Genomic DNA, 27227 nt, shown 5'->3' on the forward strand with positions numbered 1-27227 from the left:
AAACCCGTCTGGCCCGGTCCAGGTCTGGACTCTGCTGAACTCCGGCCGCCACAGAACCTTTTCGTCTGTTTTCTGACCCACTTCACAGCCTGGCAGCAGCAGCTGGGCCGGCGCCTCGTGTGACATCACACAGCTGTGAGCGAGCGCCATCCCAGACTGGATCCCGTCGTTTTCAGTCCGGTTTGACCCAGTTTGACCCGGTTTGGCCCGGGCTGAAAGCGGCGTGGCCTCCTGTCCATGTGAATCTTTTCCAGCTTTAGTGAACTAATAAAGTTTAAATTGTACCGAAGCCTCTGCGGTTCTGATGAAACCGATCCGCTGACCCGAGAGCAGCGGAGTGGGCGGAGCCTAAAGCAACAGAACCAGGGGGGAGCTGAGCTTTAAGGACAGGAAGCTCCCAACCAAACCAGAACCTGCCTCCATAGATGAACGTTCTGAGCAGCAGGCAGTTCACAATCTGGGTCAACCGGGTCAGAATTATTCTGCTCAGAGTGAAGATTCTTTAAAATACTTTAGTGTTCGTGTTCTGCTGGTTCTGATTAAAGTTGACTTCTCTCCTCCATCTTCTCATGGCCGGCCTGTGCACAGAATCTGACCCGGTTGTGACCCGGTTTATCCTGGAACAAAGCAGAATCTGACCCAGTTTATCCTGGAACAAAGTAAATCGGTTCCTCTGTGATGGTGTCAGGTTTGACCCGCTGTGGACCCATCCAGAACCCATCCAGAACCCAGAGTGCTGCTTCTGGTCCACTGGCTGCTGCAGGGTTCATCCAGAACCGAGTTCTGGTCCAACTGCAGAATTAAGACACTGAAAATAAAGATGAAATATTTCAACATTTAACAGAAAAGTTATTTCCTCTGAATCCAGATGTTTGGATCAAATTAAAACCAAACGGTTAAAGATCTGATCAATCAGAACTTCTGAGGCTGAATAAAAGATTTATTGATTTATGATATAATCTGATGACAGATTCAGAGGTTTGTTGCTGAAAAACTGAATAAATTATATTTTTATCAACTATTTTCATTATTTTCTGAGGTTTGTGGCTTTTATGTGTTTAAATAAACAATAAAACCGTCAGAAAGTGGGCTGATCGCGGATCAATCGGCGCTGATCGATCACTGATGCCGCCTGCGCAGCCGCCGCCTGCGCAGCCGCCGCCGCCTCCTCACATCCATGTTGTCTGACCGGAGGATGAGTCGGTAGGAGGCTAACGGCTAACGGTACGGAGCGGCGGCACCGGGCGGGTTTTCTCATGACTCTTCCTGTTTTGACGTCGTTTAGCGGAGCCGTCACCGTCTCGAACCGGTCCGGACTCGACATGGCAGCGGCCAGGAGGTCCGGCGGGCTGGCCGGGTAGCTCGGCGGGGAGATGCAGCAGCTGTTATGTAAGAGCAGCTAACGTTAGCCCGCCGCCATGAGTGACGCGCAGCAAGAAATGTCTCCGGACTTCGTCCTGATGCGGCTCGTGTCCGCGGCAGAGTACGACCGGCTGGAGGAGCCCGACACCCTGATTTCCGGAGGCGGCGGGTTCGGGCCTGTCAAAGCCGCGCTGGGACACCGGGGCGGCGGGTTTGAGCTGGACCCCAGCGGCCCCTCGGCGGGCCTCGGCTCTGCATCCCCGCACTACAGCTCGCCGCTCCCCGGAAAAGGCGAGCTGGACGGCGGGCTCGCGTTGACGCAGGCCCCGCCGGGCTCCGAGGCGCCGCTGTCCCCTCCGCCGCCGGAGGACTTCGCCGTAGCAGCGCAGCGGTTTGTGGACTTCCCGGTGCCGCACGCGCACGGCTCAGGAGGGCACGGCTCCAGGGCGCAGCTGATGGTGTTTCAGAACCTGCTGCGGTCCGGGGACCGCATCCTGGAGTGCGGGCTGGAGCAGCCGCCGCCGGGGTTCCTTCAGGAGGAGGCGGAGAAACAGCAGCTGGACCCGGGTTCAGGTTCGGGGATCACAGCCGGGCCTGGAGGGGGGAAGGACCAGAACTGCATCCCGTCTGCAGAGGAGAACCTGCAGTGGCAGACGGTCCTCCGACTGTCCAAGGGTTCTGACGGGTCCCAGAACCCTCAGCCGGTCCCGGCCCTGGACTCTGGGCCCGGCTCGGTTCTGTGCCACAGACACCGCCTTGCTCAGTGGCCCCCGGGCCTGCTGGACCAAGCGCTGCGCCTGGGACTGCTGGAGCCCAGGAAGAACTGCTCCTCTGGGGGGGAGGACCCGGTTCTGGTTCTGGCCCAGAGGCTGGGGCAGCTGGGTGAGGTGGGGGAGGGAGGGGGGGAGGATGTGATGCTGCCCCTCCCTCGCTGCTCCTGCCACAGCGTCCTGGCCTCAGGGGCGGGGGGGCCCGGCGAGGACCCCAGCGAGACCAGCGACGCCCTGCTGGTTCTGGAGGGTCTGGGTTCTGAGGAGGTGGGCGGGCTGGGGCGGGGCGGGGGGGGCACAGAGAAGGGAGAGCAGGTGGGGGCCCCTGTGGGGGCGGGGACTCTGAGCGGCCTGATGCAGCAGGTGCACCGCCTGGCTGAGGAGGCGGGGGTCCTGGGCGCCACGGTAACCCTGCCCCCCTGCGTGGACCCATGCCCCCCCACAGCCTGCCCGCACCCCCCGGTCCAGCCGCAGGCCCCCGACCCGCTCTCTGACCCGGGCCCCCGCCCGCAGCACCAGTCCCGCTCCCAGCCGCAGAGCCGCGCCGCCACACCCAAACTGGGCGTGGCCTCGGGGGGGGCGGGCGGGTCGGCCTCCCCCCTGGTGGTCCTGGAGGGCGAGGGGGGGGGCAGGAAGTCCCGGGGGAAGTCAAAGAAAGGGGGTTCCCTGAAGGTCCGGCTCAGCAAGCTTTTCAGAACCAAGAGCTCCAGCGGCGGGTCGGGGGGGCTGCTGGACAAGAGGCCGTCCCTGGCGTCCTCCACCTCATCGGGGGGGAGCCTGCTGGACGTCTGGGGGTCCAGCTGCAGCACGGCGGACCAGGACAGCAGGTAAGAACTCCTGCTGCGATCAATCAGCTGATTGATTACCGGGTCCCTCACTGATCGGCCCGTCTGGTGTTGGTTCTGATTGAATCTCTGATGATGAACTTATTGATTATTGGCTGCAGCTCAGAGTCAGTTTGGAGGGAAATGTGCGCTTTGGGTTAGGGGTTAGGGGCAGGTCTGTGGGGGGGGGGCAGGTCTGTGGGGGGGGGGGGGGCAGGTCTGTGGGGGGGAGGTCTGTGGTAGGACCTCTCAGGGGGGGGCAGGTCTATGGGGGGGGGCAGGTCTGTGGTAGGACCTCTCAGGTGGGGGTAGGTCTGTGGTAGGAGCTCTCAGGGGGGGGGTCAGGTCTGTGGTAGGACCTCTCAGGTGGGGGCAGGTCTGTGGGGGGCAGATCTATGGTAGGACCTCTCAGGGGGGGCAGATCTATGGTAGGACCTCTCAGGGGGGGCAGGTCTGTGGTAGGACTTCTTAGGGGGGGGGCAGGTCTGTAGTAGGACCTCTCAGGTGGGGGTAGGTCTGTGGTAGGAGCTCTCAGGGGGGGGGTCAGGTCTGTGGTAGGACCTCTCAGGTGGGGGCAGGTCTGTAGTAGGACCTCTCAGGGGGGGCTGGTTTGTAGTAGGACCTCTCAGGTGGGGGTAGGTCTGTGGTAGGACCTCTTAGGGGGGGGCAGGTTTGTAGTAGGACCTCTCAGGTGGGGGTAGGTCTGTGGTAGGACCTCTTAGGGGGGGGCAGGTCTCTCTCTGTCACTCTGAGCTCCTTCGAACCCTCAGCTCAGACCTGTTGACCTTAAACTCCATGGAGTGTTGCTGATGTTCTGTTAGAGTTTAACTCTAAATGAACTCAGACAGCAGCGAGCTAACCGGCTAACTGTGCTGAAGCTAAGCTAGCTGTCTGATCAGGGTGCTCTCTGGGTTCTCTGTGGGTTCATTTCATGATGATCAGAGTTCCCTTTGCAGCACAAAGCTGTGGAGAAACTGCCAGAATCTGAAATAAATACAGAAATATAAAAATGAACAAGCTGCTGACATTAAAGAGTTTTTATTCTTCATCCTTTATCCTCCTCTTTATTTCTGTTTAACTTCCTGGATGCAAAGCAGGGGGTGTGGCTTATAACTGGGATTTGGGGGTAGGGGCGCTCAGGTGTGAGTCAGGTGAGGTTGTGATGTCACAGTGCTGGTAACCGTGGTAACGCTGATGGGGACTTGTGCTCTGCTCTGTCTCAGTGCTGGTAACCGTGGTAACGCTGATGGGGACTTGTGCTCTGGCTGTCTCAGTGCTGGTAACCGTGGTAACGCTGATGGGGACTTGTGCTCTGGCTGTCTCAGTGCTGGTAACCGTGGTAACGCTGATGGGGACTTGTGCTCTGGCTGTCTCAGTGCTGGTAACCGTGGTAACGCTGATGGGGACTTGTGCTCTGCTCTGTCTCAGTGCTGGTAACCGTGGTAACGCTGATGGGGACTTGTGCTCTGGCTGTCTCAGTGCTGGTAACCGTGGTAACGCTGATGGGGACTTGTGCTCTGGCTGTCTCAGTGCTGGTAACCGTGGTAACGCTGATGGGGACTTGTGCTCTGGCTGTCTCAGTGCTGGTAACCGTGGTAACGCTGATGGGGACTTGTGCTCTGGCTGTCTCAGTGCTGGTAACCGTGGTAACGCTGATGGGGACTTGTGCTCTGCTCTGTCTCAGTGCTGGTAACCGTGGTAACGCTGATGGGGACTTGTGCTCTGCTCTGTCTCAGTGCTGGTAACCGTGGTAACGCTGATGGGGACTTGTGCTCTGGCTGTCTCAGTGCTGGTAACCGTGGTAACGCTGATGGGGACTTGTGCTCTGCTCTGTCTCCAGGCTGCAGGTGTCCAGGCCCCCCAGTGCCTTCTCTCCGGTGCCGTTCACTCCTGCTTTCACCGGTGAGTCACATGCACAGGTGTGTGTGTGTGAGTGTGCACGACCAGGTGAGGCGTGCTCCCTGACCACCATGAGCTGATGATGAAGGCATCATCATCATCGCCATCAGCTGTCTCTGAGCGATGAAGACCTCTCCAGCTCCTCCTCCTCCTGCTGCTGCTCACTAACCTTTCCACCCTGCCTCTAACCCCCTTCCTCTCTGTCCAGGTGAGACGGTTTCTCTGCTCGATGTGGACATTTCTCGCAGGGGGGGGGGCTCTCTTCACCCCCCCACGCCCCCTCCCCCACCCAGACGGAGCCTCAGTCTACTCGGTACTTTCTTTACTTCCTCTTTCTCTTCTTCTGCTGCTGCTTTCCGTTCTGTCCTCTCTGCTCCCAGGAAGAACTCTACTGGGTTTTATTAGATCTGGGTCCGGTTCTGATCCTCAGTGGATCTGGACCCTTTTTAAACGCCTACTGAAGCTGTTCCTGTTTCTGTGTTCCTGACAGAGTCTGAGTCAGGAAGCTGCCTCTTAACCTGCCTCTCTGAGGGCCAACATGGCCCCAGGGCCTTTTCTCTGATAGCATTAGCTTTAAAGGCATGAGAGGAGAGCTCAAAAGGGACCAAAAAAGAAAAGTTGTGAATGTTGGTGAAATGTCGTCCATTTAAAAAGAAGCTGGCGGATGGTTCTGCCTGTGGTGTGAAGGAAACCAGAGGAAAAAACAGAATGTATTTGAGGGAGAACAGAAGGAAGCTAGCAGGGAACAGAAGGATGCTAGCAGGGAACAGAAGGATGCTAGCAGAGAACAGAAGGAAGCTAGCAGGGAACAGAAGGATGCTAGCAGGGAACAGAAGGAAGCTAGCAGAGAACAGAAGGAAGCTAGCAGAGGACAGAAGGAAGCTAGCTGAGAACCGAAGGAAGCTAGCAGAGGACAGAAGGAAACTAGCATAGGACAGAAGGAAGCTAGCAGAGAACAGAAGGAAGCTAACAGAGAACAGAAGGAAGCTAGCAGAGAACAGAAGGAAGCTAGCAGAGGACAGAAGGAAGCTAGCAGAGAACAGAAGGAAGCTAGCAGAGGACAGAAGGAAGCTAGCATAGGACAGAAGGAAGCTAGCAGAGAACAGAAGTAAGCTAACAGAGAACAGAAGGAAGCTAGCAGAGGACAGAAGGAAGCTAGCTGAGAACCGAAGGAAGCTAGCAGAGGACAGAAGGAAACTAGCATAGGACAGAAGGAAGCTAGCAGAGAACAGAAGGAAGCTAACAGAGAACAGAAGGAAGCTAGCAGAGGACAGAAGGAAGCTAGCTGAGAACAGAAGGAAGCTAGCAGGTAACAGAAGGAAGCTAGCAGAGAACAGAAGGAAGCTAGCATAGGACAGAAGGAAGCTAGCATAGGACAGAAGGATGCTAGCGTAGAACAGAAGGAAGCTAACAGAACAGAAGGAAGCTAGCAGAGAACAGAAGGAAGCTAGCATAGGACAGAAGGAAGCTAGCATAGGACAGAAGGATGCTAGCGTAGAACAGAAGGAAGCTAGCTGAGAACAGAAGGAAGCTAGCAGAGGACAGAAGGAAACTAGCATAGGACAGAAGGAAGCTAGCAGAGAACAGAAGGAAGCTAACAGAGAACAGAAGGAAGCTAGCAGAGGACAGAAGGAAGCTAGCTGAGAACAGAAGGAAGCTAGCAGGTAACAGAAGGAAGCTAGCAGAGAACAGAAGGAAGCTAGCAGAGAACAGAAGGAAGCTAGCATAGGACAGAAGGAAGCTAGCATAGGACAGAAGGATGCTAGCGTAGAACAGAAGGAAGCTAGCAGAGAACAGAAGGAAGCTAGCAGAGAACAGAAGGAAGCTAGCATAGGACAGAAGGATGCTAGCGGAGAACAGAAGGAAGCTAGCAGAGGACAGAAGGAAACTAGCATAGGACAGAAGGAAGCTAGCAGAGAACAGAAGGAAGCTAACAGAGAACAGAAGGAAGCTAACAGAGAACAGAAGGAAGCTAACAGAGAACAGAAGGAAGCTAGCAGAGGACAGAAGGAAGCTAGCTGAGAACAGAAGGAAGCTAGCAGGTAACAGAAGGAAGCTAGCAGAGAACAGAAGGAAGCTAGCAGAGAACAGAAGGAAGCTAGCATAGGACAGAAGGAAGCTAGCATAGGACAGAAGGATGCTAGCGTAGAACAGAAGGAAGCTAGCAGAGAACAGAAGGAAGCTAGCAGAGAACAGAAGGAAGCTAGCATAGGACAGAAGGAAGCTAGCGGAGAACAGAAGGAAGCTAGCGGAGAACAGAAGGAAGCTAGCGGAGAATCTGAACCATCACCACTGATTGAATCGGACAGTTTCAGCATCATCAGACTGCACCTGTTTCAGGTGTGTTTCTCTGTTGACCTGCAGATGATTTTGGGGGTCCTCCTCAGCAGCAGGGTCCCTTCATGGAGCGCAGCGTTGGAGCTTCGATGCAGTCTCTGCCCCCCCGACCGCTGGCCCTGCCCCCCTCCCTCAGCACCATCCAGCACAGCCTGAGCCTCAACGGTAACTCACTCACAGATCGATAACCTGATCATGCTGATCCCAGCAGCTTTGAGGCTCTGCAGGACTTTAAAGGCCTCAGGTTCTACTGGGTCAGCTTCAGAGGTCTCAGTCAGCACCAGCATAGAACCTGAGTCCAACATCCAGACTAGGATCGGTTCTGATCTTCTGATCTTTGATAGATAAACAGACCAGAACTGGATTCTTGATTTCTAGCTTCTACTGTAAACTCAGGAGCTCGGTACAGGCATCAGAACCACTGCTTCCTCTGTGCTGAACACAGACTGTTCCTCATCCTTTAAACAGCACCACCATAGAACCTCTTCCTGAGTCCAACATCCAGACTAGGATCGGTTCTGATCTTGTGGGCCATAAAGAGGCCAGGGTCAGGTGTACGGTTAGGGAGAGATAAATGACCCCATACTGATGTAGTCATGTGACCTGAGCTACTGTCATGATCCGATCTGGAAGTCTTTTCCTTCATATTTCATGGCGTAGCAGCAGGTCCGAATAAATAAAGACGAGCGACTTTCAGGGGAAGCTGAGACCCAGAAGATGAGCTGGTCGGCCAATAATTTCCCCCAGCTCCGTGTTTTATGTGGAGATTTTTACGTTGATGAAGCTTTGAGGTTATCGGTGAGCTTCAGAGGTCGGGGTTCACTCACCGACCCGCCGTGGTTCTGCTCAGTATCTGTCTTTTATTTCTGTCCTTTTTCTCAACCGTTAAACTTTGTAATTACTTCTGCTTTGTATGAATCTGAAGCTGAACGGGTGGCCCCTGAGGGCCCCTGAGGGCTCCTGAGGGCTCCTGAGGGCCCCTGGTGGCCCCTGGTGGCCCCTGAGGGCTCCTGAGGGCTCCTGAGGGCTCCTGAGGGCCCCTGAGGGCCCCTGGTGGCCCCTGGTGGCCCCTTGGTGGCCCCTGAGGGCCCCTGAGGGCCCCTGGTGGCCCCTGAGGGCTCCTGAGGGCCCCTGGTGGCCCCTTGGTGACCCCTGAGGGCCCCTGAGGGCCCCTGAGGGCCCCTGGTGGCCCCTGAGGGCTCCTGAGGGCCCCTGGTGGCCCCTGGTGGCCCCTGAGGGCCCCTGAGGGCCCCTGGTGGCTCCTGAGGGCCCCTGGTGGCCCCTGGTGGCCCCTGGTGGCCCCTGGTGGCCCCTGAGGGCCCAGCTCTAACCCATCTCTCCTGCATGCTGGACAGACACCTTCCTGCGAGGTTTACCCCGACCGGTCCCTCTGCGGCCCGATGGGCAGCACCTTGCGCCCCGGCTGGCCCCGCGGTGCCCGCTCAGTCGACCCGACGCCGGCAGCTTCGCCACCAGCCTCAGGGAGCTGGAGAAGGTGGGGCCCCTTGGTCTCGGGTTGTGCCGGCGGTTGTTCGGGGCAGAGCTAACCGTTGCTTGTTTGCAGTGCGGCTGGTACTGGGGCCCGATGAACTGGGAGGACGCCGAGATGAAGCTGAAGGGGAAGCCTGACGGCTCCTTTCTGGTCCGGGACAGTTCGGATCCGCGCTACATCCTGAGTCTGAGCTTCAGGTCGCAGGGCGTCACGCACCACACCCGCATGGAGCACTACAGAGGTAAGCAACGCGCCCGGCCGCCGCCCGGCCGCCGGCGCCACACGCTCACGCCGTTGTGTGTCTGCAGGGACCTTCAGCCTGTGGTGCCACCCAAAGTTCGAGGACCGCTGTCACTCTGTGGTGGAGTTCATTGAGAGAGCCATCATGCACTCCAAGAATGGAAAGTTCCTCTATTTCCTGCGCTCCCGGGTCCCAGGTATGCACCGGCCAATCGGCTCGCACGGTCCCCTCAGCGCCGCCTGCCTGCAGGGACTCACCCGTTACATTTTAAAACATTTAGGAGTAACCTGGTAGTGATACGTCAAACCACCAGAAGATAAACGCTAATCTGGATTTTTCATGCTGAGCTTCGGGCCTTTCCAGGTTTTCTGGGAAAACGCTACTTTACTGATATGACCGACGCCGTTTATTCCTCAACTCAGACATACAGCAGCAACTCCAATGAAGATATTTAGAAATAAAACATCTTTGCATGACTGAAAACTTGTTTTCTCTGAAGTAAAGAAAGAACATTCTAACCTTCTGAAGAATGGTGACCCTGGAAGATCAGTTTCTCAATGTCTGGTTAAGCCCCGCCTTTTCTTAAAAGAAACCCTCTTCTGCCCAGCAACAGTTGGATCACACTCAATACCTCTCCCTGATTGGTTCTGGTACCAGGAAGTTCTAAGCTGTTCTCAAACTCGTTTTTTATCATTTTTGGGGACAAAACCAATTACATTTTTTTTTTAAAAACTCTTTTGTGTGTCAGTAGATTTTTTCACAATCCACTCGGTGTGGTTGTATTTTCATAATACATGTGCAATATTTAAATATTACTTAATTATGGAAATAAAATGAGTAACTTCCTTAAAATGTGCTCAGTATCTACTTAGATCAGACTAATACAGCATTCCCTCCTTTCTGGGACTTTTAAGTCACATCAAATATCAAACAAACTAATCTTAATACCAATAATTAGATTGTAATTCGACAAGATTATAAATAAATACACAAGTGGTGGGAGAATTATTGAAAGAGCATAGTGACTAACATATGTTGAGTATCCACCACGGTGGGGTGGGTGCAGACATTCAGAACCATTAGAAACGCTCAATACGTCCACTCAGGTTATCCTGGAGGGGTTTTCAGTGAGCAGCAGCACAGGTGTGCCGACTTTCTGTCATAACTCCGTGTGACTGTGTTCAGGTCTGCCGCCAACCCCGGTCCAGCTGCTGTACCCGGTGTCCAGGTTCAGCAGCGTGAAGTCTCTGCAGCACCTGTGTCGCTTCTGCATCCGACAGCTGGTCCGGATAGACCACATCCAGGAGCTGCCGCTGCCCACGTACGTACCTGCTCCGACTCGCACACCTTCGGGCAGCATTTCGTCAGAGTATCGGTCAGGTTTCAGAAAACTACAGTCGCATGGAGCAGGTCCCTGGTTATTGAAGGGACTCATGACATACATCATGAAATACTGAAATAAATACTCATTCATGTCTGAACACACTGAAAGAAGCACTTCCAGTTACCTCAGATTCCCAAGGGTGTTCCTCAGGGCTCAATCCAGGGGCCACTGCTCATACTTATAAGCCCTAAAATCCATCTTATGCTGATGATATAGTACTGCATCTCCACCTGACAAACCCCTCTGTCAGCTTTTAATCCTGCTCAGCATACTTTCAGAGTTAAAATTTGTTTTTATAAAAGCAAAATCAAGCTTCTGTATCTTCAGAGACTGAGTTAGTATCCCAGTACTGATGATATGTCTCCTTCACACCTGATACTCAACTGGTGAGAAACCTTAAGCTAAAACTGGGTTTGCTCTTCAGAATCCCAGGAGCTGCCTGAGCAGGTTTTAGTTCTGAAACCACAGAAAACAGGGAGTAAACACTGTGACCGACTCAGCTCCTCATTGGCCCTGAGTGTAACCCTGTGAATCCCATCAGCTGTTTCCCCCTAACCAACAGTTAAAGGCTGCTCTTTCCTTCAGGCCTCTGATCGCCTACCTGAGGAAGTTTTATTACTACGACCCAGAGGAGGAGGTCAGCCCAACGCTGCCGGAGCTGAAGGAGCGAGGCCTGGAGCAGGGCGGCCAGCCGGGGGTGGAGTCCCAGACGTAGCACTGGAGCCCAGAGGCAGTGTGAGTTTACAGCCTCAGTTAGACACAAAGCCTCAGAGTTCAGAGTCAGCTGAGATGAAGAGTGAAGAGAATCCTGGTGTGGTTTTTAATCTCTGTTTGATAGTGTGTGTCTTTCAGTGGCTGTTTGTCATTTTGTGTCTCTTTAGTTCTTGTTTTATCCATCTTTGTGGACGTTTTACGTCTCTTTGTGGATGTTTTACGTCTCTTTGTTGACGTTTTACGTCTCTTTGTGGACGTTTTACGTCTCTTTGTTGATGTTTTACGTCTCTTTGTGGACGTTTTACGTCTCTTTGTGTATGTTTTACGTCTCTTTGTGGACGTTTTACGTCTCTTTGTGGACGTTTTACGTCTCTTTGTGGAAGTTTTACGTCTCTTTGTGGACGTTTTACGTCTCTCTGTGGACGTTTTACGTCTCTTTGTGGACGTTTTACGTCTCTTTGTGGAAGTTTTACGTCTCTTTGTGGAAGTTTTACGTCTCTTTGTGGACGTTTTACGTCTCTTTGTTGATGTTTTACGTCTCTTTGTGGACGTTTTACGTCTCTTTGTGTATGTTTTACGTCTCTTTGTGGACGTTTTACGTCTCTTTGTGGACGTTTTACGTCTCTTTGTGGACGTTTTACGTCTCTTTGTGGAAGTTTTACGTCTCTTTGTGGACGTTTTACGTCTCTTTGTGGATGTTTTACGTCTCTTTGTGGATGTTTTACGTCTCTTTGTGGACGTTTTACGTCTCTTTGTGGACGTTTTACGTCTCTTTGTGGAAGTTTTACGTCTCTTTGTGGACGTTTTACGTCTCTTTGTGGATGTTTTACGTCTCTTTGTGGAAGTTTTACGTCTCTTTGTGGAAGTTTTACGTCTCTTTGTGGACGTTTTACGTCTCTTTGTGTACGTTTTACGTCTCTTTGTGGACGTTTTACGTCTCTTTGTGGACGTTTTACGTCTCTTTGTGGACGTTTTACGTCTCTTTGTGGACGTTTTACGTCTCTTTGTGGACGTTTTACGTCTCTTTGTGGACGTTTTACGTCTCTTTGTGGATGTTTTACATCTCTTTGTGGACGTTTTACGTCTCTTTGTGGACGTTTTACGTCTCTTTGTGGACGTTTTACGTCTCTTTGTGGAAGTTTTACGTCTCTTTGTGGACGTTTTACGTCTCTTTGTGTACGTTTTACGTCTCTTTGTGTACGTTTTACGTCTCTTTGTGGATGTTTTACGTCTCTTTGTGGATGTTTTACGTCTCTTTGTGGATGTTTTACGTCTCTTTGTGTACGTTTTACGTCTCTTTGTGTACGTTTTACGTCTCTTTGTGGATGTTTTACGTCTCTTTGTGGATGTTTTACGTCTCTTTGTGTACGTTTTACGTCTCTTTGTGTACGTTTTACGTCTCTTTGTGTACGTTTTACGTCTCTTTGTGGACGTTTTACGTCTCTTTGTGGACGTTTTACGTCTCTTTGTGGACGTTTTACGTCTCTTTGTGGGCGTTTTACGTCTCTTTGTGGAAGTTTTACGTCTCTTTGTGGACGTTTTACGTCTCTTTGTGGACGTTTTACGTCTCTTTGTGTACGTTTTACGTCTCTTTGTGGATGTTTTACGTCTCTTTGTGGACGTTTTACGTCTCTTTGTGGACGTTTTACGTCTCTTTGTGGAAGTTTTACGTCTCTTTGTGGACGTTTTACGTCTCTTTGTGTACGTTTTACGTCTCTTTGTGTACGTTTTACGTCTCTTTGTGGATGTTTTACGTCTCTTTGTGTACGTTTTACGTCTCTTTGTGGACGTTTTACGTCTCTTTGTGGACGTTTTACGTCTCTTTGTGGGCGTTTTACGTCTCTTTGTGGAAGTTTTACGTCTCTTTGTGGACGTTTTACGTCTCTTTGTGGACGTTTTACGTCTCTTTGTGTACGTTTTACGTCTCTTTGTGGATGTTTTACGTCTCTTTGTGTACGTTTTACGTCTCTTTGTGGACGTTTTACGTCTCTTTGTGGACGTTTTACGTCTCTTTGTGGAAGTTTTACGTCTCTTTGTGGACGTTTTACGTCTCTTTGTGTACGTTTTACGTCTCTTTGTGTACGTTTTACGTCTCTTTGTGGATGTTTTACGTCTCTTTGTGTACGTTTTACGTCTCTTTGTGGACGTTTTACGTCTCTTTGTGGATGTTTTACGTCTCTTTGTGGATGTTTTACGTCTCTTTGTGGACGTTTTACGTCTCTTTGTGGACGTTTTACGTCTCTTTGTGGAAGTTTTACGTCTCTTTGTGGACGTTTTACGTCTCTTTGTGGATGTTTTACGTCTCTTTGTGGAAGTTTTACGTCTCTTTGTGGAAGTTTTACGTCTCTTTGTGGACGTTTTACGTCTCTTTGTGTACGTTTTACGTCTCTTTGTGGACGTTTTACGTCTCTTTGTGGACGTTTTACGTCTCTTTGTGGACGTTTTACGTCTCTTTGTGGACGTTTTACGTCTCTTTGTGGACGTTTTACGTCTCTTTGTGGACGTTTTACGTCTCTTTGTGGATGTTTTACATCTCTTTGTGGACGTTTTACGTCTCTTTGTGGACGTTTTACGTCTCTTTGTGGACGTTTTACGTCTCTTTGTGGAAGTTTTACGTCTCTTTGTGGACGTTTTACGTCTCTTTGTGTACGTTTTACGTCTCTTTGTGTACGTTTTACGTCTCTTTGTGGATGTTTTACGTCTCTTTGTGGATGTTTTACGTCTCTTTGTGGATGTTTTACGTCTCTTTGTGTACGTTTTACGTCTCTTTGTGTACGTTTTACGTCTCTTTGTGGATGTTTTACGTCTCTTTGTGGATGTTTTACGTCTCTTTGTGTACGTTTTACGTCTCTTTGTGTACGTTTTACGTCTCTTTGTGTACGTTTTACGTCTCTTTGTGGACGTTTTACGTCTCTTTGTGGACGTTTTACGTCTCTTTGTGGACGTTTTACGTCTCTTTGTGGGCGTTTTACGTCTCTTTGTGGAAGTTTTACGTCTCTTTGTGGACGTTTTACGTCTCTTTGTGGACGTTTTACGTCTCTTTGTGTACGTTTTACGTCTCTTTGTGGATGTTTTACGTCTCTTTGTGGACGTTTTACGTCTCTTTGTGGACGTTTTACGTCTCTTTGTGGAAGTTTTACGTCTCTTTGTGGACGTTTTACGTCTCTTTGTGTACGTTTTACGTCTCTTTGTGTACGTTTTACGTCTCTTTGTGGATGTTTTACGTCTCTTTGTGTACGTTTTACGTCTCTTTGTGGACGTTTTACGTCTCTTTGTGGACGTTTTACGTCTCTTTGTGGGCGTTTTACGTCTCTTTGTGGAAGTTTTACGTCTCTTTGTGGACGTTTTACGTCTCTTTGTGGACGTTTTACGTCTCTTTGTGTACGTTTTACGTCTCTTTGTGGATGTTTTACGTCTCTTTGTGTACGTTTTACGTCTCTTTGTGGACGTTTTACGTCTCTTTGTGGACGTTTTACGTCTCTTTGTGGAAGTTTTACGTCTCTTTGTGGACGTTTTACGTCTCTTTGTGTACGTTTTACGTCTCTTTGTGTACGTTTTACGTCTCTTTGTGGATGTTTTACGTCTCTTTGTGTACGTTTTACGTCTCTTTGTGGATGTTTTACGTCTCTTTGTGGATGTTTTACATCTCTTTGTTGACGTTTTACGTCTCTTTGTGGACGTTTTACGTCTCTTTGTGGACGTTTTACGTCTCTTTGTGGACGTTTTACGTCTCTTTGTGGACGTTTTACGTCTCTTTGTGGAAGTTTTACGTCTCTTTCTGGAAGTTTTACGTCTCTTTGTGGATGTTTTACGTCTCTTTGTGGATGTTTTACGTCTCTTTGTGGACGTTTTACGTCTCTTTGTGGAAGTTTTACGTCTCTTTGTGTATGTTTTACGTCTCTCTGTGGACGTTTTACGTCTCTTTGTGGAAGTTTTACGTCTCTTTGTGGATGTTTTACGTCTCTTTGTGGACGTTTTACGTCTCTTTGTGGACGTTTTACGTCTCTTTGTGGGTGTTTTACGTCTCTTTGTGGAAGTTTTACGTCTCTTTGTGTATGTTTTACGTCTCTCTGTGGATGTTTTACGTCTCTTTGTGGAAGTTTTACGTCTCTTTGTGGAAGTTTTACGTCTCTTTGTGGATGTTTTACGTCTCTTTGTGGATGTTTTACGTCTCTTTGTGGAAGTTTTACGTCTCTTTGTGGATGTTTTACGTCTCTTTGTGGACGTTTTACGTCTCTTTGTGGACGTTTTACGTCTCTTTGTGGACGTTTTACGTCTCTTTGTGGGTGTTTTACGTCTCTTTGTGGAAGTTTTACGTCTCTTTGTGTATGTTTTACGTCTCTCTGTGGATGTTTTACGTCTCTTTGTGGAAGTTTTACGTCTCTTTGTGGAAGTTTTACGTCTCTTTGTGGATGTTTTACGTCTCTTTGTGGATGTTTTACGTCTCTTTGTGGACGTTTTACGTCTCTTTGTGGATGTTTTACGTCTCTTTGTGGATGTTTTACGTCTCTTTGTGGATGTTTTACGTCTCTTTGTGGACGTTTTACGTCTCTTTGTGGGTGTTTTACGTCTCTTTGTGGATGTTTTACGTCTCTTTGTGGATGTTTTACGTCTCTTTGTGGATGTTTTACGTCTCTTTGTGGACGTTTTACGTCTCTTTGTGGACGTTTTACGTCTCTTTGTGGACGTTTTACGTCTCTTTGTGGACGTTTTACGTCTCTTTGTGGATGTTTTACGTCTCTTTGTGGATGTTTTACGTCTCTTTGTGGATGTTTTACGTCTCTTTGTGGACGTTTTACGTCTCTTTGTGGATGTTTTACGTCTCTTTGTGGAAGTTTTACGTCTCTTTGTGGACGTTTTACGTCTCTTTGTGGACGTTTTACGTCTCTTTGTGGATGTTTATGTGGTCATTCACACCATTTTGCATGTCTTCGTAGTTCTTATGTGACTCTCTCTATAGTTAATTATGTTGTTTTGTTATGGGGAGGGCGATATGACGATATTAGATTGTGAAGGATTACAACGCGAAGACGATCTGTCAAACTGCTGATCGTGGGATCATCTCATAGATATTTACAGATATGGAAAATGGAAAAGATATTTTTGCCACTCCTACTTTGTTCTTCCCTGAGAGTTTCGGGTTGAGGTGTCCCTCACTCTTCGGGCCCCTGGCCCTGGAGGCCGGTTCATTAAACCATACATGAGGCTCTGATTGACTGGTTGTTTCACTGTGAACTGATCCTTTATCTGTCGTTGATGACTGTGATCGATTACTAACTCACTCTTCTCTTCTCTTCTTCTCCTGCAGTTCTTTTCTTTCTTTGTTTTCTGGACTGACTGATGGACGTTCAAACATTGAAACTGAACTCACAGACTGCAGCCAATCAGCTCCCTCCGCTCAGTCTTGTTTCCAGGCGGGTTTCAGATGATCCTCCCTCCTCAGGTGGAGTCGATGGGGGAGGGACGGGGGATGTGGAAACTCCGCCTCTCTTTTGATGTCATCACTGAGCAGCTGGACTGAAGCCAACGGGACTTCGCCGTCGGGAAGGCGCCGAAATCTCAACGAGGACAGAAACTGTCGCCTCTGGGATCCAGAACCTGCCTACAGCTGGAGGCACTTTGTAGTTTTACTGTGGAGAAGTTTGGAGGTCAGAGTTCACCCAAATGTAGGAGAGCAGAGCAACAGCATCTCAACTCAAAGCCCACCTTCCTTCTAGCTGAGTCCGAGGCAGTGATTCCACCGGAGAGTAAAGCCTCTGGTTATCGATCAGTTTTCAGATCAGCTGCTCCTCCTTATGATCCCAATCTTTGGGTGCTTCTGACCATGATGATAAATCTTTGTGTGAGATGTGTTTCTGATGTTTTAGCTTTAATTCTGACAGCTCATCAGATCAGTTTTACAGTCATTCACCAAGAAAAACCGACTCAAATGAACTGAACCAACCAGAAACTGGAACATCTGGAGCTTCTTCTCTGTCGGGGCCAAATGATCGATGAGTATTCATCAGTAGATTTTAAGAACAGCTGTTTTCATCCTGGATTTATTTGAATTAAAAAGCGCTGAATCTCTTTGTGGGTTTTGGGTTGAGCCTGAGGTTCAGCTTCAGGTCTGTGTTCAGTTTGGGTTCCACGCTGTGGAGGAGCCTCGGGAAGAAGAGGCTGAGGTTCAGAGCTGGAGAAGAGGCTGAGGTTCACAGCTGGAGAAGAGGCTGAGGTTCACAGCTGGAGAAGAGGCTGAGGTTCAGAGCTGGAGAAGAGGCTGAGGTTCAGAGCTGGAGAAGAGGCTGAGGTTCACAGCTGGAGAAGAGGCTGAGGTTCAGAGCTGGAGAAGAGGCTGAGGTTCAGAGCTGGAGAAGAGGCTGAGGCTCAGAGCTGGAGAAGAGGCTGAGGTTCACAGCTGGAGAAGAGGCTGAGGTTCAGAGCTGGAGAAGAGGCTGAGGTTCAGAGCTGGAGAAGAGGCTGAGGTTCACAGCTGGAGAAGAGGCTGAGGCTCAGAGCTGGAGAAGAGGCTGAGGTTCACAGCTGGAGAAGAGGCTGAGGCTCAGAGCTGGAGAAGAGGCTGAGGTTCAGAGCTGGAGAAGAGGCTGAGGTTCAGAGCTGGAGAAGAGGCTGAGGCTCAGAGCTGGAGAAGAGGCTGAGGTTCAGAGCTGGAGAAGAGGCTGAGGCTCAGAGCTGGAGAAGAGGCTGAGGCTCAGAGCTGGAGAAGAGGCTGAGGTTCACAGCTGGAGAAGAGGCTGAGGTTCAGAGCTGGAGAAGAGGCTGAGGTTCACAGCTGGAGAAGAGGCTGAGGCTCAGAGCTGGAGAAGAGGCTGAGGTTCAGAGCTGGAGAAGAGGCTGAGGCTCAGAGCTGGAGAAGAGGCTGAGGTTCAGAGCTGGAGAAGAGGCTGAGGTTCAGAGCTGGAGAAGAGGCTGAGGTTCAGAGCTGGAGAAGAGGCTGAGGCTCACAGCTGGAGAAGAGGCTGAGGTTCACAGCTGGAGAAGAGGCTGAGGTTCAGAGCTGGAGAAGAGGCTGAGGCTCAGAGCTGGAGAAGAGGCTGAGGCTCAGAGCTGGAGAAGAGGCTGAGGTTCACAGCTGGAGAAGAGGCTGAGGTTCAGAGCTGGAGAAGAGGCTGAGGCTCAGAGCTGGAGAAGAGGCTGAGGTTCAGAGCTGGAGAAGAGGCTGAGGTTCAGAGCTGGAGAAGAGGCTGAGGTTCAGAGCTGGAGAAGAGGCTGAGGTTCACAGCTGGAGAAGAGGCTGAGGTTCAGAGCTGGAGAAGAGGCTGAGGTTCAGAGCTGGAGAAGAGGCTGAGGTTCACAGCTGGAGAAGAGGCTGAGGCTCAGAGCTGGAGAAGAGGCTGAGGTTCACAGCTGGAGAAGAGGCTGAGGCTCAGAGCTGGAGAAGAGGCTGAGGTTCACAGCTGGAGAAGAGGCTGAGGTTCAGAGCTGGAGAAGAGGCTGAGGTTCAGAGCTGGAGAAGAGGCTGAGGCTCAGAGCTGGAGAAGAGGCTGAGGTTCACAGCTGGAGAAGAGGCTGAGGTTCAGAGCTGGAGAAGAGGCTGAGGCTCAGAGCTGGAGAAGAGGCTGAGGTTCAGAGCTGGAGAAGAGGCTGAGGTTCAGAGCTGGAGAAGAGGCTGAGGTTCAGAGCTGGAGAAGAGGCTGAGGTTCAGAGCTGGAGAAGAGGCTGAGGTTCAGAGCTGGAGAAGAGGCTGAGGTTCACAGCTGGAGAAGAGGCTGAGGCTCAGAGCTGGAGAAGAGGCTGAGGTTCAGAGCTGGAGAAGAGGCTGAGGTTCAGAGCTGGAGAAGAGGCTGAGGTTCACAGCTGGAGAAGAGGCTGAGGTTCACAGCTGGAGAAGAGGCTGAGGTTCACAGCTGGAGAAGAGGCTGAGGTTCACAGCTGGAGAAGAGGCTGAGGTTCAGAGCTGGAGAAGAGGCTGAGGCTCAGAGCTGGAGAAGAGGCTGAGGTTCAGAGCTGGAGAAGAGGCTGAGGTTCAGAGCTGGAGAAGAGGCTGAGGCTCCTCCTGACCGAGGTGATGAGGAGAGGAAGAAAAGGTGCTTCTGAGCATTTAAACCTCTTCCTGTTCTGTGATGAGCAGCGACTCAGACTCAGAGGAAGGAAACAAAGTCCGGATCCTGGAGGCGACCGCCGCCCCCACTGTGGTGGAAACCTTTACCAAAAAGACTTCTGCCGACAACTACTGAGCTGAACGCCGGTGTTTGGCCGCCGGGACACTTGCTGATGTCACACAGCGTGGCGCTGGGTGTTGTGCAGTCACCTGTGAATAAAGCAGGGTGACCTCACCTGTCTGTGTCTGCTTTATTGTGCTTTAATGGGAAAAATCTGCTTTTTAAGTGTTTAAAGGTTAACTTTAACAAAGGGAAGAAGCCCATGGCGCTCCGGCGTCAGCAGGAAGTCACATGACCACAGCAGGAAGTCACATGACCACAGCAGGAAGTGATTCACACACACACCAACTTCTTCAAAGACATTTTATTGCATCATGAACCTCAGGTAACTAAAGGTAACTAAATTAAATCAGCTGGTTAGCTCGGGGGGGCCGCAGGGCGTCACCTGCCGCTCGGGGGGGCCGCAGGGCGTCACCTGCCGCTCGGGGGGGCCACAGGGTTCCAGGGTTGTTTCCTCGGACCTCCGTCTTTGTCCTTCTGGTCCAGAGGCTTCAGGTGGGAGGACAGAACCAGGTCCCTGAGAGACAGACCGCCGTTACAGCCTGGAAAAACTTTAAGGACTCAGCCTGGAAACCCTTAAAGGGCTCAGCCTGGAAACCCTTAAAGGGTTCGTCCTGGAAACCCTTAAAGGGCTCAGCCTGGAAAAACTTTAAGGGCTCATCCTGGAAACCCTTAAAGGGCTCAGCCTGGAAAAACTTTAAGGGCTCAGCCTGGAAACCCTTAAAGGGCTCAGCCTGGAAACCCTTAAAGGGCTCAGCCTGGAAACCCTTAAAGGCTTCGTCCTGGAAACCCTTAAAGGGCTCAGCCTGGAAACCCTTAAAGGGCTCAGCCTGGAAACCCTTAAAGGGCTCAGCCTGGAAACCCTTAAAGGCTTCGTCCTGGAAACCCTTAAAGGGCTCAGCCTGGAAAAACTTTAAGGGCTCAGCCTGGAAACCCTTAAAGGGCTCAGCCTGGAAACCCTTAAAGGGCTCAGCCTGGAAACCCTTTAAGGGCTCAGCCTGGAAACCCTTAAAGGGCTCAGCCTGGAAACCCTTAAAGGGCTCAGCCTGGAAACCCTTTAAGGGCTCAGCCTGGAAACCCTTTAAGGGCTCAGCCTGGAAACCCTTAAAGGCTTCGTCCTGGAAACCCTTAAAGGGCTCAGCCTGGAAACCCTTAAAGGGCTCAGCCTGGAAACCCTTAAAGGGCTCAGCCTGGAAACCCTTAAAGGGCTCAGCCTGGAAAAACTTTAAGGGCTCAGCCTGGAAACCCTTAAAGGGCTCAGCCTGGAAACCCTTAAAGGGTTCGTCCTGGAAACCCTTTAAGGGCTCAGCCTGGAAGGCCTTGAAGGGCTCAGCCTGGAAACCCTTGAAGGGCTCATCCTGGAAACCCTTAAAGGGTTCATCCTGGAAACCCTTAAAGGGCTCAGCCTGGAAACCCTTAAAGGGCTCATCCTGGAAACCCTTAAAGGGCTCATCCTGGAAACCCTTTAAGGGCTCAGCCTGGAAACCCTTTAAGGGCTCAGCCTGGAAACCCTTAAAGGGCTCAGCCTGGAAGGCCTTGAAGGGCTCAGCCTGGAAACCCTTGAAGGGCTCATCCTGGAAACCCTTTAAGGGCTCAGCCTGGAAGGCCTTGAAGGGCTCAGCCTGGAAACCCTTAAAGGGCTCATCCTGGAAGGCCTTGAAGGGCTCATCCTGGAAACCCTTTAAGGGCTCAGCCTGGAAACCCTTTAAGGGCTCATCCTGGAAGGCCTTGAAGGGCTCATCCTGGAAGGCCTTGAAGGGCTCAGCCTGGAAACCCTTTAAGGGCTCATCCTGGAAGGCCTTGAAGGACTCCAAAATAACAAATAATGCCCTAAATGTTCCAACATCCTGGAACCTGATAAGCAGATTCCAGGAAACCTGAAAAATCCTTGGGAAGGTCAGAGCTGTACCTGGAAAGCACCCTGGAATTAGTCACGTTCCACATTGAAATGAATGAAATAAAGATGGCAGCCACCACTGTAACCATGGCGACGTCCCAGCTCCAGCTGTGCTGGGGCCTGTGCTTTAACAGAACCTTTAACAGAACCTTTAACAGAACCTTTAACAGAACCTTTTACAGAACCTTTAACAGAACCTTTAACAGAACCTTTTACAGAACCTTTTACAGAACCTTTAACAGAACCTTTTACAGAACCTTTAACAGAACCTTTTACAGAACCTTTAACAGAACCTTTAACAGAACCTTTTACAGAACCTTTTACAGAACCTTTAACAGAACCTTTTACAGAACCTTTAACAGAACCTTTTACAGAACCTTTAACAGAACCTTTAACAGAACCTTTTACAGAACCTTTTACAGAACCTTTAACAGAACCTTTTACAGAACCTTTAACAGAACCTTTTACAGAACCTTTTACAGAACCTTTAACAGAACCTTTAACAGAACCTTTTACCTTTCTAACCACAGAAGAACCAACAGAGGGTCCCGCAGAATAAAAAGAAACTCTTCAAAGAAGCGCGCGCTGCGTCTGATGAGTTAACCTCTTTCAAACCAGCCTTTACTTTTCAAACCTGGCCGATGACGTCACCCAGATGCTGACGCTGGCTCCCGTGCGACACGCGCGCATTGCACGGAGACTTTCTCAGAATCTGAAGTTTCAAGGCATCCGGGGACTTCAATGAAGCTCCTTTAAGAGCCCCCCAGGACCCCAGCCGAGGCTCCTGGATGTGTCAGACCCCCCTGGAGGTATTCCAGGTTTTTCCAGGACCCGTTTGTACCTGAACTGGCTGTAGGAGACTCTCTGGCTGACGGCTCGCAGCTTGGCTTCGTTCTCCCGCTCGTGCCTGTGCGCAGACTCCACCGCCGCGTGCAGCTCCCTCTCCAACGCCGAGAAGTCGATGACGTCACGCTTATCCATCTCCTCCACCTGATGATGTCACACAGGCAGAGTCAGCTACCGGACATCAGATAAGAACACGGTACGTTGCGTTCTGCCGGACCGAACCGGGTCCATTTAGTCTGTTCTGAATGTTATGACGAACTAACGCGAGCTCAGCGCGTGACCGTGTGCCCCACCTTCAGTAGATATCCTCCTCGTGCTGCCGGTGTCTCGGTGTTCCGGTGCCTTCAGGTGTGCTCGGCGTCGTCGTGGCTCAGAAACAACAAACCGTCTCCATGACGACGGTTGCTCCCTCTGAGTGGCATCCCGCGCTCTGCTGCCACCCAGCGGCCGGAGGAGGAACTGAGCCACACCCGGAAGTAGAAACATGTTTTTCAGCTGTACGACTCAGGTGTGTTTGAAACTATACTCAAAGGTTCAGTTAAAACAAGTGTTTTAAGTGTTAAAAAGTCTCTGTGGGTCACAGAATATGACTCTGATTAAAGTACCTGCTAAATCCTCTTATTCTCCATCAACCATCAGGAACCCTGAGGTCATCTGGAAATGTTTATGTTTCTGTATTTATCAGACGCTTTTATCCAAAGTGACTTACAGATGAAGATATAACAGCTTTATAAAAAGCTAACAATAAGCTAACAATAAGCTAACAATAAGCTAACAATAAGCTAACAATAAGCTAACAATAAGCTCCATAGAAGGAACCCAGGAGTCCGACTCTGTCAGAGGGGACAGAGTAGAGATAGGGTGCAGGCATAGAAGGAAGTGCAGAAAGATAAAGTGCAGAGATAGAGGGGGGAGGGAAGTACAAGGTAAGTGCTGGGATAGGAGATGCTCTCTGAAGAGCTGGGTTTTCAGGAGCTTCTTGAAGATAGACAGGGACGCCCCTGTTCTGGTAGCGCTCGGTAGGTCATTCCACCATCGTGGGACGACACATGAACAGAGTTTGGATTGTCTTAGGCGTGGTGTAGGAGCTGCTAGACGACAATCCTGGGACCAACGGAGGGACCCAGTTGGGACAGAAGCCTTTGCAAGAGCATTCAAGCAGATGGAGCCGCTCCATTAAGCTCTTTGTAGCTAACATCAGGGACTTGGATCTGATGCTAAGGGCAGCCAGAGGAGTTCAATGAACAGAGGGGGGACGTGTTCTTTTAGGCTGATCCAAGACCAGACGCACCGCCGCGTTCTGGACCATCTGCAGAGGTTTCACAGGCTGGAGACCAGTTAGGAAACCAGTTAGGAAACCAGTTAGGAGACCAGTTAGGAAACCAGTTAGGAAACCAGTTAGGAGACCAGTTAGGAAACCAGTTAGGAAACCAGTTAGGAAACCAGTTAGGAGACCAGTTAGGAAACCAGTTAGGAGACCAGTTAGGAGACCAGTTAGGAGACCTGTTAGGAAACCATTTAGGAGACCAGTTAGGAAACCAGTTAGGAGACCAGTTAGGAGAGCAGTTAGGAAACCAGTTAGGAGACCAGTTAGGAGACCAGTTAGGAAACCATTTAGGAGACCAGTTAGGAAACCAGTTAGGAGACCAGTTAGGAGACCAGTTAGGAGACCAGTTAGGAGAGCAGTTAGGAAACCAGTTAGGAGACCAGTTAGGAGACCAGTTAGGAGAGCAGTTAGGAAACCAGTTAGGAGAGCAGTTAGGAGAGCAGTTAGGAGACCAGTTAGGAAACCAGTTAGGAGACCAGTTAGGAGACCAGTTAGGAAACCAGTTAGGAGAGCAGTTAGGAGACCAGTTAGGAGACCAGTTAGGAGACCAGTTAGGAAACCAGTTAGGAGACCAGTTAGGAGACCAGTTAGGAGACCAGTTAGGAGACCAGTTAGGAAACCAGTTAGGAGACCAGTTAGGAAACCAGTTAGGAGACCAGTTAGGAAACCAGTTAGGAGACCAGTTAGGAGACCAGTTAGGAGACCAGTTAGGAGACCAGTTAGGAGACCAGTTAGGAAACCAGTTAGGAGACCAGTTAGGAAACCAGTTAGGAGACCAGTTAGGAGACCAGTTAGGAGACCAGTTAGGAGACCAGTTAGGAGACCAGTTAGGAAACCAGTTAGGAGACCAGTTAGGAGACCAGTTAGGAAACCAGTTAGGAGACCTGTTAGGAAACCATTTAGGAGACCAGTTAGGAAACCAGTTAGGAGAGCAGTTAGGAAACCAGTTAGGAGACCAGTTAGGAGACCAGTTAGGAAACCATTTAGGAGACCAGTTAGGAAACCAGTTAGGAGACCAGTTAGGAGACCAGTTAGGAGAGCAGTTAGGAAACCAGTTAGGAGACCAGTTAGGAGAGCAGTTAGGAAACCAGTTAGGAGAGCAGTTAGGAGAGCAGTTAGGAGACCAGTTAGGAAACCAGTTAGGAGACCAGTTAGGAGACCAGTTAGGAAACCAGTTAGGAGAGCAGTTAGGAGACCAGTTAGGAGACCAGTTAGGAAACCAGTTAGGAGACCAGTTAGGAAACCAGTTAGGAGAGCAGTTAGGAGACCAGTTAGGAGACCAGTTAGGAGACCAGTTAGGAAACCAGTTAGGAGAGCAGTTAGGAAACCAGTTAGGAGACCAGTTAGGAAACCAGTTAGGAGACCAGTTAGGAAACCATTTAGGAGAGCAGTTAGGAAACCAGTTAGGAGACCAGTTAGGAGAGCAGTTAGGAGAGCAGTTAGGAGAGCAGTTAGGAAACCAGTTAGGAGACCAGTTAGGAGACCAGTTAGGAGACCAGTTAGGAGACCAGTTAGGAAACCAGTTAGGAGAGCAGTTAGGAAACCAGTTAGGAGACCAGTTAGGAGACCAGTTAGGAAACCAGTTAGGAGACCAGTTAGGAGAGCAGTTAGGAAACCATTTAGGAGACCAGTTAGGAGACCAGTTAGGAGACCAGTTAGGAAACCAGTTAGGAAACCAGTTAGGAGACCAGTTAGGAGACCAGTTAGGAAACCAGTTAGGAGACCAGTTAGGAAACCAGTTAGGAGACCAGTTAGGAGACCAGTTAGGAAACCAGTTAGGAGACCAGTTAGGAGACCAGTTAGGAGACCAGTTAGGAAACCAGTTAGGAGAGCAGTTAGGAGAGCAGTTAGGAGACCAGTTAGGAGACCAGTTAGGAGACCAGTTAGGAAACCAGTTAGGAGACCAGTTAGGAAACCAGTTAGGAGACCAGTTAGGAAACCAGTTAGGAGAGCAGTTAGGAGACCAGTTAGGAGACCAGTTAGGAAACCAGTTAGGAGAGCAGTTAGGAAACCAGTTAGGAGAGCAGTTAGGAGACCAGTTAGGAAACCAGTTAGGAGAGCAGTTAGGAGACCAGTTAGGAGACCAGTTAGGAAACCAGTTAGGAGAGCAGTTAGGAAACCAGTTAGGAGAGCAGTTAGGAGACCAGTTAGGAGACCAGTTAGGAGACCAGTTAGGAAACCAGTTAGGAGAGCAGTTAGGAGACCAGTTAGGAGACCAGTTAGGAAACCAGTTAGGAGAGCAGTTAGGAAACCAGTTAGGAGACCAGTTAGGAAACCAGTTAGGAGACCAGTTAGGAGACCAGTTAGGAAACCATTTAGGAGACCAGTTAGGAAACCAGTTAGGAGAGCAGTTAGGAGAGCAGTTAGGAGAGCAGTTAGGAGACCAGTTAGGAAACCAGTTAGGAGACCAGTTAGGAGACCAGTTAGGAGACCAGTTAGGAGAGCAGTTAGGAAACCAGTTAGGAGACCAGTTAGGAAACCAGTTAGGAGACCAGTTAGGAGACCAGTTAGGAAACCATTTAGGAGAACAGTTAGGAAACCAGTTAGGAGACCAGTTAGGAGACCAGTTAGGAGACCAGTTAGGAAACCATTTAGGAGACCAGTTAGGAGACCAGTTAGGAGACCAGTTAGGAAAACAGTTAGGAGAGCAGTTAGGAAACCAGTTAGGAGACCAGTTAGGAAACCAGTTAGGAGACCAGATAGGAGAGCAGTTAGGAAACCAGTTAGGAGACCAGTTAGGAGAGCAGTTAGGAGACCAGTTAGGAGACCAGTTAGGAAACCAGTTAGGAGAGCAGTTAGGAAACCAGTTAGGAAACCATTTAGGAAACCAGTTAGGAGACCAGTTAGGAGACCAGTTAGGAAACCATTTAGGAGACCAGTTAGGAAACCAGTTAGGAGACCAGTTAGGAGACCAGTTAGGAGACCAGTTAGGAGAGCAGTTAGGAGACCAGTTAGGAGAGCAGTTAGGAGAGCAGTTAGGAGAGCAGTTAGGAGACCAGTTAGGAAACCAGTTAGGAAACCAGTTAGGAAACCAGTTAGGAGAGCAGTTAGGAGACCAGTTAGGAGACCAGTTAGGAAACCATTAGGAGACCAGTTAGGAAACCAGTTAGGAGACCAGTTAGGAGAGCAGTTAGGAGAGCAGTTAGGAGACCAGTTAGGAGACCAGTTAGGAGAGCAGTTAGGAGAGCAGTTAGGAGAGCAGTTAGGAGACCAGTTAGGAGAGCAGTTAGGAGAGCAGTTAGGAGACCAGTTAGGAAACCAGTTAGGAGAGCAGTTAGGAGACCAGTTAGGAAACCAGTTAGGAGACCAGTTAGGAGACCAGTTAGGAAACCATTTAGGAGACCAGTTAGGAAACCAGTTAGGAGACCAGTTAGGAGAGCAGTTAGGAAACCAGTTAGGAGACCAGTTAGGAGAGCAGTTAGGAGACCAGTTAGAAGACCAGTTAGGAGAGCAGTTAGGAGACCAGTTAGGAGACCAGTTAGGAGAGCAGTTAGGAGAGCAGTTAGGAGACCAGTTAGGAAACCAGTTAGGAGAGCAGTTAGGAGACCAGTTAGGAGACCAGTTAGGAAACCAGTTAGGAGACCAGTTAGGAGAGCAGTTAGGAAACCAGTTAGGAGACCAGTTAGGAGACCAGTTAGGAGACCAGTTAGAAGACCAGTTAGGAGAGCAGTTAGGAGACCAGTTAGGAGACCAGTTAGGAGAGCAGTTAGGAGAGCAGTTAGGAGACCAGTTAGGAAACCAGTTAGGAGAGCAGTTAGGAGACCAGTTAGGAGACCAGTTAGGAGACCAGTTAGGAAACCAGTTAGGAAACCAGTTAGGAGAGCAGTTAGGAGACCAGTTAGGAGACCAGTTAGGAGACCAGTTAGGAGACCAGTTAGGAAACCAGTTAGGAGACCAGTTAGGAGACCAGTTAGGAAACCAGTTAGGAAACCAGTTAGGAGACCAGTTAGGAGACCAGTTAGGAGACCAGTT

The 27227-nt window shown here is 50.2% G+C and overlaps 2 protein-coding genes across 4 annotated transcripts; one reads left to right on the plus strand and one right to left on the minus strand.

Moving 5' to 3' along the window:
- Positions 1–1155: 1155 nt before the first annotated feature.
- On the plus strand, positions 1156–17452 carry LOC140273382 (suppressor of cytokine signaling 7-like). Of its 3 annotated transcripts, XM_072368926.1 has the most exons (10): positions 1156–2959; positions 4797–4858; positions 5064–5168; positions 7220–7357; positions 8548–8687; positions 8757–8925; positions 8993–9121; positions 10111–10246; positions 10895–11044; positions 16332–17452. In XM_072368926.1, the coding sequence occupies exons 1-9, from the start codon at positions 1419–1421 to the stop codon at positions 11022–11024; spliced, it is 2550 nt and encodes an 849-aa protein (XP_072225027.1). In that variant the 5' UTR covers positions 1156–1418; the 3' UTR covers positions 11025–11044; positions 16332–17452. The 3 variants fall into 3 exon arrangements, with proteins under 3 accessions (XP_072225027.1, XP_072225028.1, XP_072225029.1); XM_072368927.1 differs by lacking the exon at positions 5064–5168 and having other exon boundaries at positions 4797–4903; XM_072368928.1 differs by lacking the exon at positions 5064–5168 and having other exon boundaries at positions 16332–17450.
- A 2045-nt stretch (positions 17453–19497) lies between these two features.
- On the minus strand, positions 19498–22490 carry dnaaf19 (dynein axonemal assembly factor 19). The gene is made up of 3 exons (XM_072369037.1): positions 22222–22490; positions 21924–22072; positions 19498–19702 (listed from the first exon to the last, which is right to left on the minus strand). The coding sequence occupies exons 2-3, from the start codon at positions 22061–22063 to the stop codon at positions 19597–19599; spliced, it is 246 nt and encodes an 81-aa protein (XP_072225138.1). The 5' UTR covers positions 22064–22072; positions 22222–22490; the 3' UTR covers positions 19498–19596.
- Between the last annotated feature and the right edge of the window lie 4737 nt (positions 22491–27227).

The sequence above is a fragment of the Leuresthes tenuis genome, unplaced genomic scaffold (genome assembly GCF_036924035.1).
Source record: "Leuresthes tenuis unplaced genomic scaffold, fLeuTen1.0.hap1 SCAF_17, whole genome shotgun sequence".
NCBI lineage: Eukaryota > Metazoa > Chordata > Actinopteri > Atheriniformes > Atherinopsidae > Leuresthes > Leuresthes tenuis.

What these genes read in the sequence shown, in the direction of transcription:
- LOC140273382 (XM_072368926.1), top strand. Translation starts at nt 1,419, where the DNA reads ATGAGTGACGCGCAGCAAGAAATGTCTCCGGACTTCGTCCTGATGCGG. An exon ending in ACGGAGCCTCAGTCTACTCG is followed by an intron (nt 5,169 to 7,219) that starts GTACTTTCTTTA and finishes GTTGACCTGCAG; the next exon opens with ATGATTTTGGGGGTCCTCCT. An exon ending in CCTGCGCTCCCGGGTCCCAG is followed by an intron (nt 9,122 to 10,110) that starts GTATGCACCGGC and finishes GACTGTGTTCAG; the next exon opens with GTCTGCCGCCAACCCCGGTC.
- dnaaf19 (XM_072369037.1), bottom strand. Translation starts at nt 22,063, where the DNA reads ATGGATAAGCGTGACGTCATCGACTTCTCGGCGTTGGAGAGGGAGCTG. An exon ending in GTCTCCTACAGCCAGTTCAG is followed by an intron (nt 19,703 to 21,923) that starts GTACAAACGGGT and finishes TCTGTCTCTCAG; the next exon opens with GGACCTGGTTCTGTCCTCCC.